A 17260-nucleotide genomic window follows, 5' to 3' on the forward strand; every position below is an offset into this window, starting at 1 on the left:
CACAAAACAAAAATTGATTTCTGTTAAAAATCATATTTTCGGGTTTAGAATTCAACGGTATTATTAAAAATTCGTCTTTTTGACTCAGAAAATCACAACTATTTGGTTGAAAATTCAATTTTTTGGTTCAATATTAAATTAATTGTTATAATAAATGTTCATAAAAAAATGTCAACCAAATCATAAATAACTCACTTTTAAGTTAAAAAAATTCATGTTCAACCAAACAGATGAATTTTCAACTGAAACTTCGCTCGCAAGTTTTAGGACGCCTAGGGCGCGAGTCTGTTGAATCTCGCGCTTTGCGCTCGATAATGGGTTACCTTGCGCTTCGCGCTCGGACATAATTACACGTCACGTTTGGATATTTATTCTTTGTATTTGGAATGCTTGAATAAAACTTTATCAAAAAGATCTCTTTTAGATAAGCAGACATTTGTAAACAGGTTTTGTTCAATCTTTTTTTTTCTCGTAACTTTCGTCGTTTTTCTAAAAAAATTTTAATTTTTAAAAAATTTTAAATGTTATTTTTCACGAATAAAACAAAAAGTACGCGCCCTATCAAGAAGCGATGTTAAACAAACTGGTAGATCTTTTTCGGCACAACAATTTTTGTTAATTCATCAGTTTTCTTATCAACATAGTTTGACCACAAAATGGAATTTTTTATTTTTCATTATTTTCTGTGCAATCAAAATTTGAATTTTCAGTTTATTTTAAAAATTTTGAAAATACTATAACTCTGAGAATTTTCTTTTTATCGAAAAAAGTCATTGGGATCAATGGTTTGTCCTTTTTAATACTATAAATATCCGTACATAGAATTTTCAAATTAAAAAAAAGTGGTCTCAAAAATGTTCAAAATGCGCTCACTTTTTGAATTTTTATCAAAAATGGCTGGTTTAATAACCCGTCCTTTCTTCTAGGACCTAAAAACAGCCTGCCAAAGATGGAGTTTATCCGTTCATTTTTTCGAGAGTTATCGTGTTTACGGACGGACGGCCAGACGGACAGACAGACAGACGCCATCGTAAAAGCTGATTCTCAGATTCAGGGGGTCTCGATACGTGGAGATCCGTTGAAAAACTGTGGTGTCAAATCTCGGACAATTCTAATACTTTCTCAATCATAAAAGATGAAAATGTAAAAAAATTAAACCAAATCATAAATAACTCAATTTTAAGTTTAAAAAATTAGTGTTCCAGCAAACAGATAAATTCTCAACTAAAACTATGAAAATATTTAATTGGAATAAGTTAAATTTTCCATTACAAAATTACTTTTCTAAAAAAGTGATGAATTTTTAACTAAAGTTGTAAATCTTTAACTGGAATAGTTGAATTTTAAACCAGAAAGATGAATTTTCAACTAAAATGATGAATTTTTAACTAGACTAATTGAATTTTTGATCAACGAGATGAATTTTCAGCCAAGAAGATTAATTTATACCGAAAAAGATGAATTTCCGACTAAAAATGTGGAATATTCAATTTAAATAACTTAAAATTTTAGTTAAAAAATTACTTTCCCAACAAAAAAAAATAAATTAAAAAAAGTAGTTACATCAATTTTCAACTAAAAAAAAAGACTTTTCAACTGAAATGATAAATTTTTAACTAGAATAATTGAATTTTTGACCAACGAGATGAATTTTCCACCAAGAGGATTAATTTATACCAAATAATATTAATTTTCAACTAAAATAATGGAATAAGTTTAATTTCCCGTTATAAAATTGCTTTACCGAAAAAAAACTAAATTTCAAAATAATAGTTACATGAATTTTCAACTAAAAAGATGAAGTTTCAACTAAAATGATAAATTTTAAGTAGAATAATTGAATTTTCGACCAACGAGATAAATTTTCAACTAAAGAAGATAATTTTTCAACCAAAAATGAACGTTCAACCAAAGAGATGAATTTTTATCTAAAATTATGGAATATTCAATTGGAATAACTCAAATTTGCAGTTAAAAAAATTACTTTCCGAAAAAAATTCAAAAAAATAGTTACTTGAATTTTTAACTAAAAAGATGAACTTTTCAACTAAAATGATCAATTTTAAGTAAAATAATTAAATTTTCGACCAACGAGATAAATTTTCAGCCGAGAATGTAATTTTTCCACCAAAAATGAACGTTTAACCAAAGCGATTTATTTTTATCTAAAATTATGGAATATTCAATTGAAATAAGTTAAATTTTCAGTTAAAAAAATTACTTTCCCCAAAAAAAAAATAACTTTCGAAAAAATAGTTACATGAATTTTCAACTAAAATGATGAATGATAATTTCTAACCAATAAAGAAAAACAAGTTTTGAATCATGTTCCAACCAAAGAAATGAATGTTTAATTAAAATGAAGCGTCGGCCAAAAAAATTAATTTTCCACAAAAAATTTTAACTTTGAACCAAGTAATTTTATTTTCAACCAAAATGACGAATTTTCAACCGAAGAGAAGAATTTTTAAACAAAAAGATTAACTTGAAAAGAAAGGATATTTTTCTATAAAAAAATCGTTTTTTAACCAAATATGTGGATTTTCAACCAAAAATGGACATTCAAATTTGCAATTGAAGGAATTAATTTTTGAACCAAACTGGAATAGTTAAATTATATATCAAAAAGATAATTTTTCAACCAGTAAGATTACATTTTTACAAAAATGCGACTTTTTCACAAAGTACACAAATTTTCAAAACAATAGTTTAAATTCTGAATTAAAAATACTAATTTTTTCTAAGTTTTCATAAAAAAAAATACATTTACAACCAAAAATAGAATAGTAGTTAAAATTCCTGTTTAAAAAATTCTAATTCTTAACAAAACAAAAATGGATTTTGAGAAAAATAGTTCAATTTCCTACTGGAATAATTGAATTTTTAGTTTAAAAAAAAATCGTTTTTAAAAAAGCAGTCACTTTTTCAACTAGAGATTAATTTGCCTACATTTTTATGAAATAAACTTTTAGTAAATAAATCCGTAATCTATAATAAAAACACTCAAATGCCCTGCGACTGTAGATAAAGTAGAAATCACTTGTCGAAATTGACCAAAATTATTCAAATAATGAAAAATTTAATTTTACTGCAAACAGAAGTAAATTTCCGGTTTTAAAAATTAAATTCCGGGTCATTTAAAGGTTTTCTTCGAGCTCTTAATATAAAAATAAATAAAAGTGGTTATGACGAACCTCGCAGAAAATGCATAGTTGTTTCTCAGGATTTTTAAGTTCATGACAGTCTAGATGATAGACTCTGTGACACTGTTGGCAACATTCGACTTTTCCGGCTTTGTGACAATGAAAACAGTACCAGTCGTGTCCATCGTCATTGGGTGGTTCCGTGGGAAATCTGAGGGTCTCCTGTTCAATTCCACCTTTAACAGGATCCGATTTCAATGATATCAGTCCATCTTCCATCGCATTGTTCAAATCTTCCTTGGCAATTTCTTCGGAGGTTGCATAAACACGGGCCAAGTGTCGCATAATACGATCGTAAGTCGGTAAATTTCTTTGGTGAAGCGTAATTTTTATAGAGTCCCATATTCGCTGGACTGTCGCAGGATCCGTTCGACGTCTTATAGACATGTTTTACTGCTAAAAGGAAAAAAAAAACAGAAAATATTTATAGATGAACGCAAAAAAAAGTAGAAAATCTATTTTTTTTTTAAATTAATTAGTCGTGGGGGGACAGACGATTTTTCTATGCTATCGTCTACAAGGAGGGCAAGGTGTATCAATTTGTTTTCCTTCTTGACAACAAATTTTTTGTTGAATTAAAATTTTTTGTTTTTACTTTTTGTTGAATTTGGTTGAACCTTTTTGTTGAACATTAGTACTTTTAGTTTAAAAATTCACTTCTTTTTGTAGAAATTATATCTTTTTTTGGTTTTTCATTGAAAATTCAAAGTTTGGTATGGTATTCAAATATTTGTTAAGAATTACTTTTTTTAGTTTCAAATTTATCATCAAAGTTCAAAATTCATTTCTTTGGTTAACAATTTAACTATTTAGATAACAATTCGTTTTTTAAGTTAATTTTTTCAACTTAACATTTAACAATTACATTTATGGCAATAACTAAAAAAATTAAATTTTGCCAAAAAATGGGATTGTTAACTTTTTTATTAAAAATTCAAATTTTGGTATAATACTACAATATTTGTTTAAAATTTCTTGTTCAAGTTGAAGATTCATCATTTTTGTTCCAAGTTTATTTCTTTGGTTAACAATTTAACTATTTCGATGAGAATTAGTTTTTTTTAAGTTAATTTTTTTTAACTGATCATTTAACAATTCCATCTTTTATTGAAAATTCAAATTTTGGTACAATATTCAAGTATTTGTTAAAAATTCCTTTTTTTAGTTGAAGATTTATCATTTTAGTTCAAAATTCAATTCTTCGGTTAACAATTTATTTATTTCGATAAAAATACGTTTTTTTAACTTAATTTTTATAACTGAACATTGAACCATTCAATTTTTTGGCAAAACTTAATTTTTTCTTCATAGAAATTTAATATTTTTGTGGACAAAAATGCAAATGTCTAATTAAAAATGAACTATTTTCAGTTGAGACTAAACTTTTTTGTCGAAAATTAACATTTTGGTGTTGAAAATTCTTCTATTCAGAAGAAAATTCGAAATTTCTTCTCGCAAATAAAACTATTTGGTTGAAGGTTAAACTTTGTTTACAAAATTATTACTTGAAGCTTCATCTTAGTTAAAACTTCATTTCATTGGTTAAAACTATAACTATTTCGATCAAAATTCGTTTTTTTTGTTGTTGTTTTTAAAAGGCAATTTTTTTAAACTGAACATTTAACTATTAAATTATTGTCAAAAATTAATTTTTTATAGATATTTAATCTTTTTGTGAAAAAAATGCGACCGCCTAATAGAAAATTAACCATTTGTGGTTGAAAATTCTTCTATCCGGAAGAAAATTCAAACTTTCTTCTCGAAAATTAATTTATTTGGTCGAAGGTTGAATTTCTTTGTTTAACTAAACATTTAATAATTCCATTTGTCTGCAAAAAATTTTGTTAAGAAACTTAATTCTTTTGTGGAAAAAATTCACCTGTCTAATTAAAATTTAACCATTTTCGGTTAAAAATGAACTTTTTTATCGAAAATTAACATTTTGTGGTTGAAAATTCTTCTGTTCTGAAGAAAATTCGAACTTTCTTCTCAAATATAAAATAGTCTGGTCAAAAATTAAACTATTTGGTCGAAGGTTGATTTAATGTGTTCAAAAAATTTTAGTTGAAGATTCATCATTTTAGCTAAGAATTCATTTCTTTGATTAAAAATTTAACTACTTGGATAAAAATTCTTTTTTTTTCTAATTGAAAATTTAACTATTCCATTTTTTGGCAAAAATTAATCATTTTTGATAGAAATTTAATATTTTTGTGGAAAAAAAGCAACTGTCTAATTAAACGTGAGCCACTTTCAGTTGAAAATAAACTTTTTTGTTGAAAATTCATCATTTTAGTTCAAAAATTCATTTCCTTAGTTGAAAAATCCACAATTTTGTTGAAAACTAGTGTGCAAATTTAACTATCCCACTTTTTAGTTACAAATGCATCTACTTGGACGAAAGTATATCTGTTACAGTTCAGAGTTCAAGTATTTTCTGAAAATTTGCCATTTTTATTCAATTTACTTGTATCTATTTTATTTAACCTAAAAATATATTTCGATAAAAATATCATCTATAACATCTTTGTTGAAAATTCATCTTTTTCGGTTGAAAATTGAATTGATTCAAACGAAAATACGATATTTTTGTGAAAAATTGATTTTATTGACTGAAAATCTAACTATTTGATTGAAAATTCAACTGTCTGCTTGAAAAATAATTCTTTTTATTAAAAATTTAAATTTTTGGTTTGAAAATTTGTATGTTTTGTATAAAATTCGTCTTTCTGACTTGAAAATTCAACAGTTTGATAAAAAGTTCAGCAATTTGGTGGGAATTTTTTTTTTTTTTTTAAGTAACAATTTTTAAAATAAAAATTAATCTTTTTGGTTGATTATTCAATTATTTCGTTAAAAATTCTACTTGTATGTAGAAATCTTGTCTTTTGGCTTGAAATTTTTAATTTTAAGAGAAACTTGTTTCCATTATTAAATCAAAAAATTGTTGCGGACTTAAAATTCGTTTCTCAATTTTAAAATTTCCTCATGCATTAAAAATATCATCTTTCTTGGTTAAAATATCAATTTTTGGCAAAAAATAAAGAATCAATTTTGGTTGGGGATTGAACTATTTTGTTCAAAATTCGTCTTTTTTTGTTCAATTCAACTGTGTTTCATTTAAAATGAAAATCTTTTCTTGGTTGAAATATTAACTATTAAATTTTTTGTTGAGAATTATCTTTGTTGGTTGAAATTTGAAAAATTAAAAAAAAAATTTTTATTTTGGTAATTTATATGAAACAATAATGACTCCAACTTTCAAAACTTACGTGGTTCAAAATTTTATAAAAAAATTTTACGCAATTTAGGCACGGCCCCTTATATAGAAAAAATAGTTTAAATCACGAATGAAAATTAACTTATCATCTAAAAGAATCTATACTAAATGTACAGGGCTGCCACAGACGTACTTGAGGAAAGTGGACAAAGTGACTAATGTAGGCTAACAAGTGACTAAAAGTGACTACCGTTCACACAAAATCAAATGGAAAACCCAAGGTCACAAGTGCTTGAACAAATTTTACCAGTAACATTCAGAGAAATTTTAATTCATGTTATTAGAAGATAAATAAACCATTGATAATTAATTAACTGCCGTATTTATATTTCGTTGCTTTACAATAGGAACTAGAAAACCAGAAAAATATAATATACAAATAATTTTAATATCGCAGACTTCACAGCGTAAAATGTTCTCAACATAGAGGAAATAAGGTGCTATTATACGAAAACAGGAGAATGCATTCTTTGAAAGAAAAGTGAAACGCTTTAAATTTGTAACATTTGAAGTGAAAGTATTGTAATTTTCAATAAAATAATGAATTTTTAACCAACTAGATACATTTTTAACCAAATAGTTGAAAAACCGTCGTATTTGCAACCAAACAGTTTTATTTCCAAGCCAAACAGACGCATTTTTTAGAAGAATTATAGTTTTAATCCTGGAAAGGAGAATATTCAACAAAAAAATTTATTAAGAAAAACACAGCTAAAAAGTCAAATGTTTTAGAGAAAGTTTGAATTTGAATCCGGAAAAGATAAATTATAAACCAAAAATTTAATTTTCAAAAAAAAGATAAGTTTTCAAAATGAAGTTTTAACCAAACAGTTGCATTCAGAACCAAATACTTGCAATTTCAAGAAAAAGTTGTATTTTCAACAACGAAAGATGAATTCTCAAAAAATTACATAAATTTTTAAACAAAGAGTTAAATTTTCGTCCAAAAATAATTATCTTTTAACCAAAAATATTTGGATTTTCTTATCGGATTCTATTAATTCAGTTTGAATTTAAGCAAAAAACAAGTAAAAGGGGAGATTCTTGAAAATAGGAAAAAAAGAAACATTCTTTTGAAAAAGAGAAATAGGGGTTAGTGTGTGGAGTAAATGGTCGAAATTTTGAACAAAAAAGATTTAACTGGAACCAAAAAAAGGTTTTTTTTTTAATCGAACTGTTTTATTTTTGAGCCAAAAAGAAGAATTTTATAGAAAATATTTGACTTTCGATACCGAAAAAATGAATTTTCAACCAAAAAAGATAAATTTTCAAAGGAAAAATATAATGTTTGATATATCATCCAAAGAATGTTTTAATTCGACATCCAACAATTGAATTCAGTCAAATCAGGTTAGCTTTCAACCGAAATACTTGAATTTTCGTAAAAAGAGACTTTTTTTACGAAGACATAAATTTTGAAAAGAAAAGGCAGAATTGTGAACCGATTAGGAAAAAAAATCCACCGGACTGTTGAATTTGTATGCTAAAATGACCAATTTTCCAGAAAAAGCAGTTGTATGCTTTAAACTAAAAATATGAATTTTCAACAACAAAAGTTACTTTCCAATTAAATAGTTTAACTTTCTATTAAAATAGTTGAATTTTTAACCAAAATAGATTAATTCTCAACGAAAAATATAATATTTGATATTATTTCAACCAAAAAATATTTTACAAAAAAAAATTATTTTTTACCAAAAGAGATTAATTTTGAAACAAAAAAGCCGAATTTTGAACCTATAAATACAATTTTTTCACTGCATTATTGAATTTTCAACCCAAAAAGGTAATAATAATTTTGAACTAAGTAGTTAAACTTTTTACCAAATTAGATTAATTTTTAACAAAACAGTTGCATTTCCGAACACAAAATATGAATTTTTCACAAGAAAGTTACTTATAAAACCAAAATAGACGAATATTTAACAAAAAATATAATAGTTGATATTATTTTTATCAAAAAATATATTTATTTTAAATGAAACACAGTTGAATTAAACAAAAAAGACGACTTTTTAACTAATTAACTGAATCCTCAACCAAATCCGATTGATTTTCTTCCAAAATAGCTTCATTTTCAAAAACAAAAAAGAGTTAAACTTTTAAATCAAAAAGACGAATTTTTTACCAAACAAATGCTTTTTTGAACAATAAATGTGCAGTTTCAACAAAAAAGTTACTTTTCAACAAAGTAGTTAAAGTTTCTACAAAATAGTTATATTTTTAATAAAATAGTTGAATTTTCAAACAAATGGCTACATTTTGAACCAAGATAGATGAATTCTTAACGAAAAATATAATAGTTGACATTATTTCAACCCAAAAATACAATTTTTCAACAAAATGGCTGAATACTCAACCAAACCAGATTAATTTTCTACCAAAGTATTTGAATTGTCAACCAAAAAAGAGATTTTTTCAGCAAAAGACATCAGTTTTGAAACCAAAAAGCAAAATTATGAACAAGAAAGAAAAAAATTCTACTGAATAAAACACTAAAACTACATTTTCAACCAAAATAGTTTAATTCTCAAAGAAAAATATAAAAGCTGATATTATTTCAACTAACAAATTATTTAATTCCAATTTTTTAATTTTTAATCTAAAAATACTCCATGCTTGTAGTTGAATTTCCTAAAAAAAAGGTGAATTTTCAACCAACTAGCTACATTTTCAACCAAAATCGATCAATTTTCAAAGAAAAATATAATAATTCAGATTATTTGAACCAAAAAAGATTTTAATCTGAAATCAATCATAATTGAATTCAACAGAAAATATAATTTTTTAACAACTTAGTTGAATGCTCAACCAAATCAGATTATTTATCTACCAAAGTATTAGAATAGTTAACCAAAAAAGTGATTTTTTTACCAAAAGACGAAAAAGCCAAATTATGACCAAGAAAGAAAAAAAATCCACTCAATAAAACAGAAGCTTTTTTGAGCTGCAAATATGAATTTTCAACCAAAAAATATACATTTTAAACCGAAAAGTTGAATTTTTAACCAATAAATAAAATTTCCACTAAATTGTTGAATTTTTAATCCAAATTTTTTTACCAAAAAATATCAATTTTGTATAAAAAAAGCCGAATTTTTAAAATAGAAAGAACAAAATTCCCACTTAATTGTTGAATTTTTTAATTGATTTTCAATATAATAATTGATAATAATTCAACCAAAAAAGATTTTAATCTGAATTAATCATAGCTGAATTCAACAGAAAAATACAATTTTTCAATCAGTTTATTTTTTTGCAAAGTATTAGAATTCCCACCAAAAAAAGTCTATTTAACAAAAATGTGTCAATTTTTAATCGAGAAAGCCAAATTTTAAACAAAGACAAAAATTTTCACTAAATAAAAAGTTGCTTCTTCGACTTGCGAATATGAATTTTCAACAAAACAGCTAAATTTCCAACCACATCAGATTAATTTTCAAAGAAAAATATAATAGTTAATATTATTTGAAACAAAAACGATTTTAATCTGATGTCGATCACAGTTCAATTCAACCAAAAAAGACAAATTTTCAACAAAAAAATAGCTAACTCCTCCAACAAAAAAGATGCATTTTCTACCCATAACTGACCCATAAACCTCTCGCAATAGGGGACATACAATAAGCAAAAAGTAACTTCAAAATAACAAAAACTTTTAAGCCAAAAAGATGAATTTTGTAGAAAATATTTGACTTTTGAACCCGAAAAAATGAATTTTCAACCAAAAAAGATCAATTTTCCACCATAAGAGATGGATTTAAAAAAGTTGAGTTTCTAAGCTACAACTTCGAATTTTTTAGAAAAAGTTTGGTAATTAATACCAAAACGAGAAATTATCCACAAAAAGTTCATTTTCAACCAAGAAAGATAATTTTTTTTTCCAACAAATTGCTGAACCCTCTATTGAAATTTTTTAACCAAAAGAGATAAATTTTCGAACCAAAAACAACAATTTTCTAACCAAAAACAACAATTTTCAACAAAAAGAGTTGAATTTGCAAAAAAAATGCTCGTTATTTTGTAACAAACTAGTAGAACTTTCTACCAAAATGGTTTAATTTTTTTTAAAAAATTATATTTTGTGCAAAATAGATAAATTCTCAAGGAACAATGTAATAGTTGATATTATTTCAAACAAAAAATATTTGAATTTTAATAAAAAAAGAGACTTTTTTACGAAGAGATAAATTTTGGTAAGAAAAAGCCGAATTTTAAACCAATTAAAAAAAATCCACTTAATTGCTGAATCTTTAAGCTAAAATGAAAAAATGTCCAGAAAACAGTTGTATGCTCAAACAAAAAAAAATGAATTTTCAACAAAAAAGTTACTTTTAAACCAAATAGTTCAATTTTCTATTAAAATAATTGCATTTTTAACCGAAATAAATGAATTCTCAACGAAAATACAATAGTTGATATTATTTCAACTAAAAAATATTTTAATTGAAATTAATCACAGCTGAATTCAACATACAATAGACTTTTCAAAAATTAGCTGAATCTTAAACTAAATTAATTTTCCACAACAATATTTCAATTTTCAAAAAAAAGCGATGAATTTTCTACAAAACAGTTGTGTTTCTGAACCAAACATAGGAATTAAAAAAAAAATACTTTTCAACCAATTAGTTTAACTTTCTCCGAAATTGAATGAATTTTTAACAAATTAGCTATTTCTTGAACCAAAATATACTTTCAACAAATTAGCTGATTCCTCAACCAAATTATATTAGTTTTCTACCGAAATATTTGAATCCTCGACAAACAAAAAAAGACTCTTTTTTACCAAAAAATATCAATTTTGATACGAAAAAGCCGAATTTGGAACCAAGAAAAAAGTAAACTAAATTGTTGAATTTTTATGCCAAAATGGATAAATTTTCTACAAAACAGTTGCAGCTTCGAACCAAAAATATAAATTTTTAAAAAACAGTTATTTTTAATCCAAAATACATAAATTCTCAACAAAAAATATAATAGTTGATATTATTTTAAGCAAAAAATATTTTTATTTGAAATGAAACACAGTTGAATTCAACAAAAAAAAGACGATTTTTTAACTAATTAAATGTATCCTCAACCACAAAGATTAATTTTCTACCAAAATAGTTGAATTTTTAACAACAAAAAAAGAGTTTTTTATCGAAATACGTACATTTTTAAACGAAGATCTGAATTTTGAACCAAGCAAGAAATTTCTACAAAATAGTTTAATTTTTAATAAAATAGTTTTATTTTCAACCAAATAGCTAAATTTTCAACCAAGTCGGATGAATTCTTAACGAAAAGTATAATATTTGATATTATTCCAAACAAAAGACACAATTTTTCAACAAAATAGTTGAATTAATTGTTGGTTAATGTCCTACCACAGTATTTGAATTGTCAACCAAAAGTAAAGAGATTTTTTAAACAAAAGATATCAGTTTTGAAACGAAAAAACCAAATTATGACCATAAAATTTTTTAATTTGAAATCAATCACAGTTGAATTCAACGAAACAAGACGAATGTTCCAAAAGAAAATAGCTGAATCCGCAACCAATTCAGATTACTTTTTTACCAAAATGGCTGAATTTTCAAAAAGAAAAAATATATTTGTTTGCCAAAAGACAATTAAAGAAGTTACCCTAAAAGTTACAAAAAACGTAACTTTTCAGTAAATTAATTACTACCCAACTATGGGCTAAAATGGCCTTTTCTTTTTTTAAAGTGACTAAAAAGTAACTTTGAAATAGAAAGTGATTAAAGAAAAATTGTTATAAATACAAGTAGGCTTCCATCACCATAACCAACAGAATTAAGCCCTAGCCCCTATTATTTGCTCTTTACAGTTACCTTTCCAGCACTTGTGCATATCACCAAGGAACCCCCATGAATAAAAACTGTCTACACTATATTAGGAACAATAGAAACGAGCAACGAGAATTATTTTCTTTAACCAGTATTCAATAATCGTTGCAAGTTCCACGAGACTTTTACCATTCCTTTCACTAGTTCAAAAAGTGTAATATTAAACCAATATAAAAATTAGAAAAAAAATATCAACTTCAATTAAATATGCATTCTGCAACATTAGCAGTGGCTGCTTACACACTTCTCGGATCAAGTTTTGTATCACTTTTCTTTTTGCTAAAAGAAAATGTCAAGAAATGTGTACATTCCACTCTCCACATTTTCTCAATGTCGGACGCTCTGAGTTCAATATTCTCCGCAATAATATTCCTCGTGAATCAATTAAATACAGGTTCAGCGATTCATCAAGATGACACTATTACTAATCTTGAGAATATGACGAAATTCGGTCGCGAATTTAATCAATTTCCCGAAAATTCGGAAGGGAATTTTGATACACTGACAGATTGTGAATTTAAATACGTCCTGATGCAGTACGGAATGTTTTTTATTCCATTTACTAATGCATTCACATCGGTTCTTGGCTACTCTCTACATTACATCACAAACATCATTCGCCTCGATAAATCTTGTGCAGAATTAACTAAACCCGTCAAACAAATGATGCAAACAGAGTCGAGAAATTCTGGATCAACAGAAGAATTATCATCTCCAGGATCTTCCACAAGAAGAAAAAGAAATATAATTTCTTCTGATCAAATAAAAAACACAGCCTTGACTATTCTGAAGCAAACTACTTTCAAACAACCATCCAAATATGATAGAATTACTCTCCTGAGTGTCATAATCGAGTGGCTAGTTCCGATTTTATTAACTGCAACTTTACATTTTGGAGAATACCAAAGACTGTCTGGAGAACGAAATTTGAAAAACGAGTGTATTTTTGTGACAAATTTTCCTTTCGATAATTGTTATTCTCTGGAGAATCAAAACGAATCAAAATCCATAATATCGGATGTTCTTTTTAATCCTAAACCGTATCCAGGGCCTGTTTTTAATTACATGGAAACAGAAGATTCTGACCTGGTGGAAGATCCAAAATCTGCGGAAATTGATAAAGTTGTTTCCAACATTTACAAATTGGTTCAAACTGCTGTGGATGGGAACGAGAGGAAAAACTCGAGTCATTTTAATAGCCACGATTTGTGGAATATTACCAGATTTATGGAAGAAAATTCGACGAGTCTTGAAAATGAGTGGAAATTATTTGAAAATGTAGAAAAAGCTAGTTTAGAACAAGAAAAGAACTTGGATTCTGAAATAATTTACGGAAATGTGGATGAAGTGCAAAATGAAACGGATTATGGATCCAAAAAGACAATATCGAAAAACATTTATGCAGATATCATTAAAAAGATCAAAAATGGGATTCCAAAGGTGAAAGTGACAGAAAAGAATCGTCTTAACAGACAAATAGTTATGAATTCTCAAAATGTAACATGCTATAAAAATCAGTGTTTCATTTCAACCCGGTTTTTGAAAATTCACCTATTTATTCTACTCTTCATCGCGTATTTTATTCCGATTTTAGCATCGACAATTTTTAATGTATGTGCGACCTACAAATACAAACAAATTAAGGAGAAAGTTGAAACAAATTACGTCACACTGAAAATTCTAACCAAATTTGGAAAGGAGAAAATGGAGATGAAAAATAAAAAGGATCCGGACTACGAAGATGTGGTGGAAGTAAAAAAAGTCGGCTGGCTCCAGAACTTTGAAGAAAAAAAAGAAACTTTATCGACGGAAATTGAAGTGAACGAAGAAGAAGAAATATTTGGAAATATTCTAGAAAATCTTGGAAAAGCTAAGAAATTCTCGAAAATTTTTCAACTCAATTTACTACTAGCAGTTTTGTTGTGGACTCCACTTTTCTTGGAAGTATTGTCAAAAGTTTTTCTCTGTATGAACGTACCGAATTGGTTGATGGACACTTCTTTTCTCGGTGCAGTATCTTTTGGAATAATACGAAATTTTCTCAATATAATTATGATAAAAACTCTAAGAATCGTGGACGGGCCGAAAAAAGACAACTCAGTACATCCAAGTTCTCGACTTGATTTCTAAATTCGTTATGAAACGTTCATGTTGTATTTTTTTTTTTTCAAGGTCCGGAAAAGTGACGTATTTTTTGTAGTGAAAGTTGCGACGTGTCATCGCGAAGGAGGAAAAAATGAGTGTCAAAAGTGAATTTGAAAAACATTTGCGCATGATAAAAATACCGTTTAAATATTCCTTATCAGGTCGTAATTTTTTAGATATGATATATCTAGTAGAGGGTACCATTTGGAATTGTACGAGAGGTTCAAGATAAGGAAAAACTGGGAAAAAAGGAAACTCTAGTGAATAGGTGAACGAAGTGAACTTACCGAGAGAAAAAAAAGCCTGGAAGCAGAAAATTAATTCGGTCTAGACTGTTGGCTTTTCATTACATCATTGGAAGATAACAATGTACGAAAATAATTGATGAAAACTGTTATCAAGTCGCTGATATTATGTGCACGTCACGGCTCACATCAAAGCACCTAACCTCAAAAAGTGCGTGCGCAGTCGTTTTTATAGTAAACATGCGCAGAATGATTTGTTTTTAAATTCAAATTTTTATGACACTTGTCATGACTGATGTGTGTAATTTGTTTTGAGAGAGATTTATAATCTACCTTAGTATTTGAAATCTGTTATCTGTTGAATGCTTAATTTTAAGAACCTTGAATAATTTATACGATTGTTCAATTTGTAAGTAAGGTTTTAAATTATTATTTTTTTTCGATTTTCAGTTTAGTAATAAAAATTTAAGGCTTGAATTTTGGATGTACAGGGTGGCTGTTTTAAATGAGTAAAAAATTCCACATTTTTTCAAGACGCAATGAATTTACAAAATTTGAATTTAAGCTGAAAAATTTTTCATTTGAAATAATAAAAACTAAAATACAAAGTAAAGCAGTTTTAAATTCTCTAATTGAAGAATAAATCAATAAATTTATAACTGTTCAAAATTATATCATTTATATTATGGAAATTGATTAATTAAATTATTTCAATTAATTTAATTATTTATTAATAATTATTCATTTCTTATTTCTACATCAAAATAAAAAAAACTTAGATTTACAAATTTAATTTTTTTTATTCAAACGCTCAATAATTTACACATTATTTATTGAAAACTTGTCGATAAATTTATAAATTAAACATTTCAAAGTTTTCTGATTAAAAAAAAAATCAATTCTCTAAACTAAGAATAGATAAATAAATTAGAAAAATTTCAAAATTATATCACTTTGATTAATTTTATGATAAAAACATTTAAAATTGAACTGTTAACATTTTTTTTAACTGAAAACTTTTTTAAATTAGAGTTATATTCTTTCAAATTAGTAGTTCTTCAATTATTATTTCTACATCCGGAATGAATCAATAAATTGGTAGATATTCAAATTGTATCACTGTAAACAATTTTATGTTAAAAACATTAAAAATTGAACGATTAAGATTTTTTTAACTAAAAAATTTTTAACTTAAAAGTAATTTTTTTAATCTTAAGTCGTTTCAAATTAATAATTCTTTGATTATTATTTCGACCTAAAAATTCAACATTTACACTCACAAATTCAAATTTATTTTTTTTATTGAATACAGTTGAACCGCAAAATACAAAAATTATAATTTTTATAAATTAAATAGTTTAATGTTTTCTAATTAAAAAAGATATCATTTTCAATTCTCTAAATTGAAAAATGAATAAATAAATTGGTAAATGTTTAAAATTGTGTCACTTTAAAGAACTTTAAGTTAGAAACATTAAAAATTGCACGATTACATTTTTTTAAACTAAAAACTTTATAAATTAAAAGTTAAATGGTTTATATCTTAAGTTGTTTCAAATTAATAATTCTATAATTATTATTTGTACTTAAAAATGCATAATTTACACTCACAAATTCAAATTATTAATTGAATTTTTTGATTGAATACATTTAAAGTGCAAAATACAACATTTTTAACTTTTATAAATTGAATAGTTCAAAGTTTTTTAATTAAAACATATATAATTTTCAATTCTCTAAATTGAAGAATGAATAAATAAATTGGGAATTCTTTAAAATTGTATCACTTTAAAGAACTTTATGTGCTTTTTTTATTGTTCTTTTTATTTTTTATTCAAACGCTTAATAATTTACACATTATTTATTACAAAGTTGTTGAATAATTTATAAACTGAACAGTTCAAAGTTTTCTGATTAAAAAAAATTAATTTTCTATTCTCTAAATTGAGGAATGAATCAATAAATTGATAAATGTCAAAATTATATCATTTTACGTAATTTTATGATAGAAATATTTAAAAAAATTTTTAACTAAAAACTTTTAAAAATTAAAGTTCAATTATTTTTAATTTAAGTCGTTTCAAATTAAGATTTTTTCAATTATTATTTGTACATAAAAATTCAAAATTTACACTCACAAATTCAAATTATTAATTGAATTTTTTTGATTGAAAACATTTAAAGTGCAAAATCAAACATTTTAACTTTTATAAATTAAATAGTTCAAAGTTTGCTAATTAAAAAATATATAATTTTCAATTCTATAAAATGAAGAATGAATCAATAAATTGGTAAATGTTCAAAATTATATCACTTTAAGCAGTTTTTATGTTATAAACATTAAAAATTAAACGATTACAATTTCTTTTTTAACAGAGAAGTTTTTTATTCGAAGTAATAAAAAATACACTGAAAATTAAAATACAGTGGAACTCTTGAATTTTAAACTTTTAAAACTGAAGCTTCAATAATTTTTTATTTAAACGCTCAATAATTTTAAAATGATTTATTAAAGAACTGAATATTAAATGC

General features: G+C 25.4%; 2 protein-coding genes across 8 annotated transcripts in view; one reads left to right on the forward strand and one right to left on the reverse strand.

Annotated features, from left to right (window-relative positions):
* Nucleotides 1-17260, reverse strand: part of LOC117168954 (zinc finger MYND domain-containing protein 11) — a 42098-nt gene that overhangs the window by 17760 nt on the left and 7078 nt on the right. The window contains exons 1-2 of one of the 6 annotated variants that reach the window (XM_033354951.1): nucleotides 14771-14886; nucleotides 3195-3599 (exon numbers count right to left, since the gene is read on the reverse strand). In XM_033354951.1, the coding sequence (XP_033210842.1) occupies nucleotides 3195-3590 (396 nt within the window). In that variant the 5' untranslated portion in view covers nucleotides 3591-3599; nucleotides 14771-14886. Of the gene's footprint in view, nucleotides 1-3194; nucleotides 3600-12323; nucleotides 12343-14316; nucleotides 14487-14770; nucleotides 14887-17260 lie in introns of those variants that run through there. The other 5 variants (XM_033354954.1, XM_033354956.1, XM_033354952.1 and 2 more) reach the window with 5 other exon arrangements.
* Nucleotides 14826-17260, forward strand: part of LOC117168955 (ankyrin repeat, SAM and basic leucine zipper domain-containing protein 1-like) — a 56794-nt gene continuing 54359 nt past the window's right edge. For both annotated transcript variants that reach the window (XM_033354957.1, XM_033354958.1), the window contains exon 1: nucleotides 14826-14939. The gene's annotated coding sequence lies outside the window, so the exon portion shown is untranslated. The remainder of the gene's footprint in view (nucleotides 14940-17260) is intronic.

The sequence above is a fragment of the Belonocnema kinseyi genome, chromosome 3 (assembly GCF_010883055.1).
Source record: "Belonocnema kinseyi isolate 2016_QV_RU_SX_M_011 chromosome 3, B_treatae_v1, whole genome shotgun sequence".
In the NCBI taxonomy this organism is placed as follows: Eukaryota; Metazoa; Arthropoda; class Insecta; order Hymenoptera; family Cynipidae; genus Belonocnema; species Belonocnema kinseyi.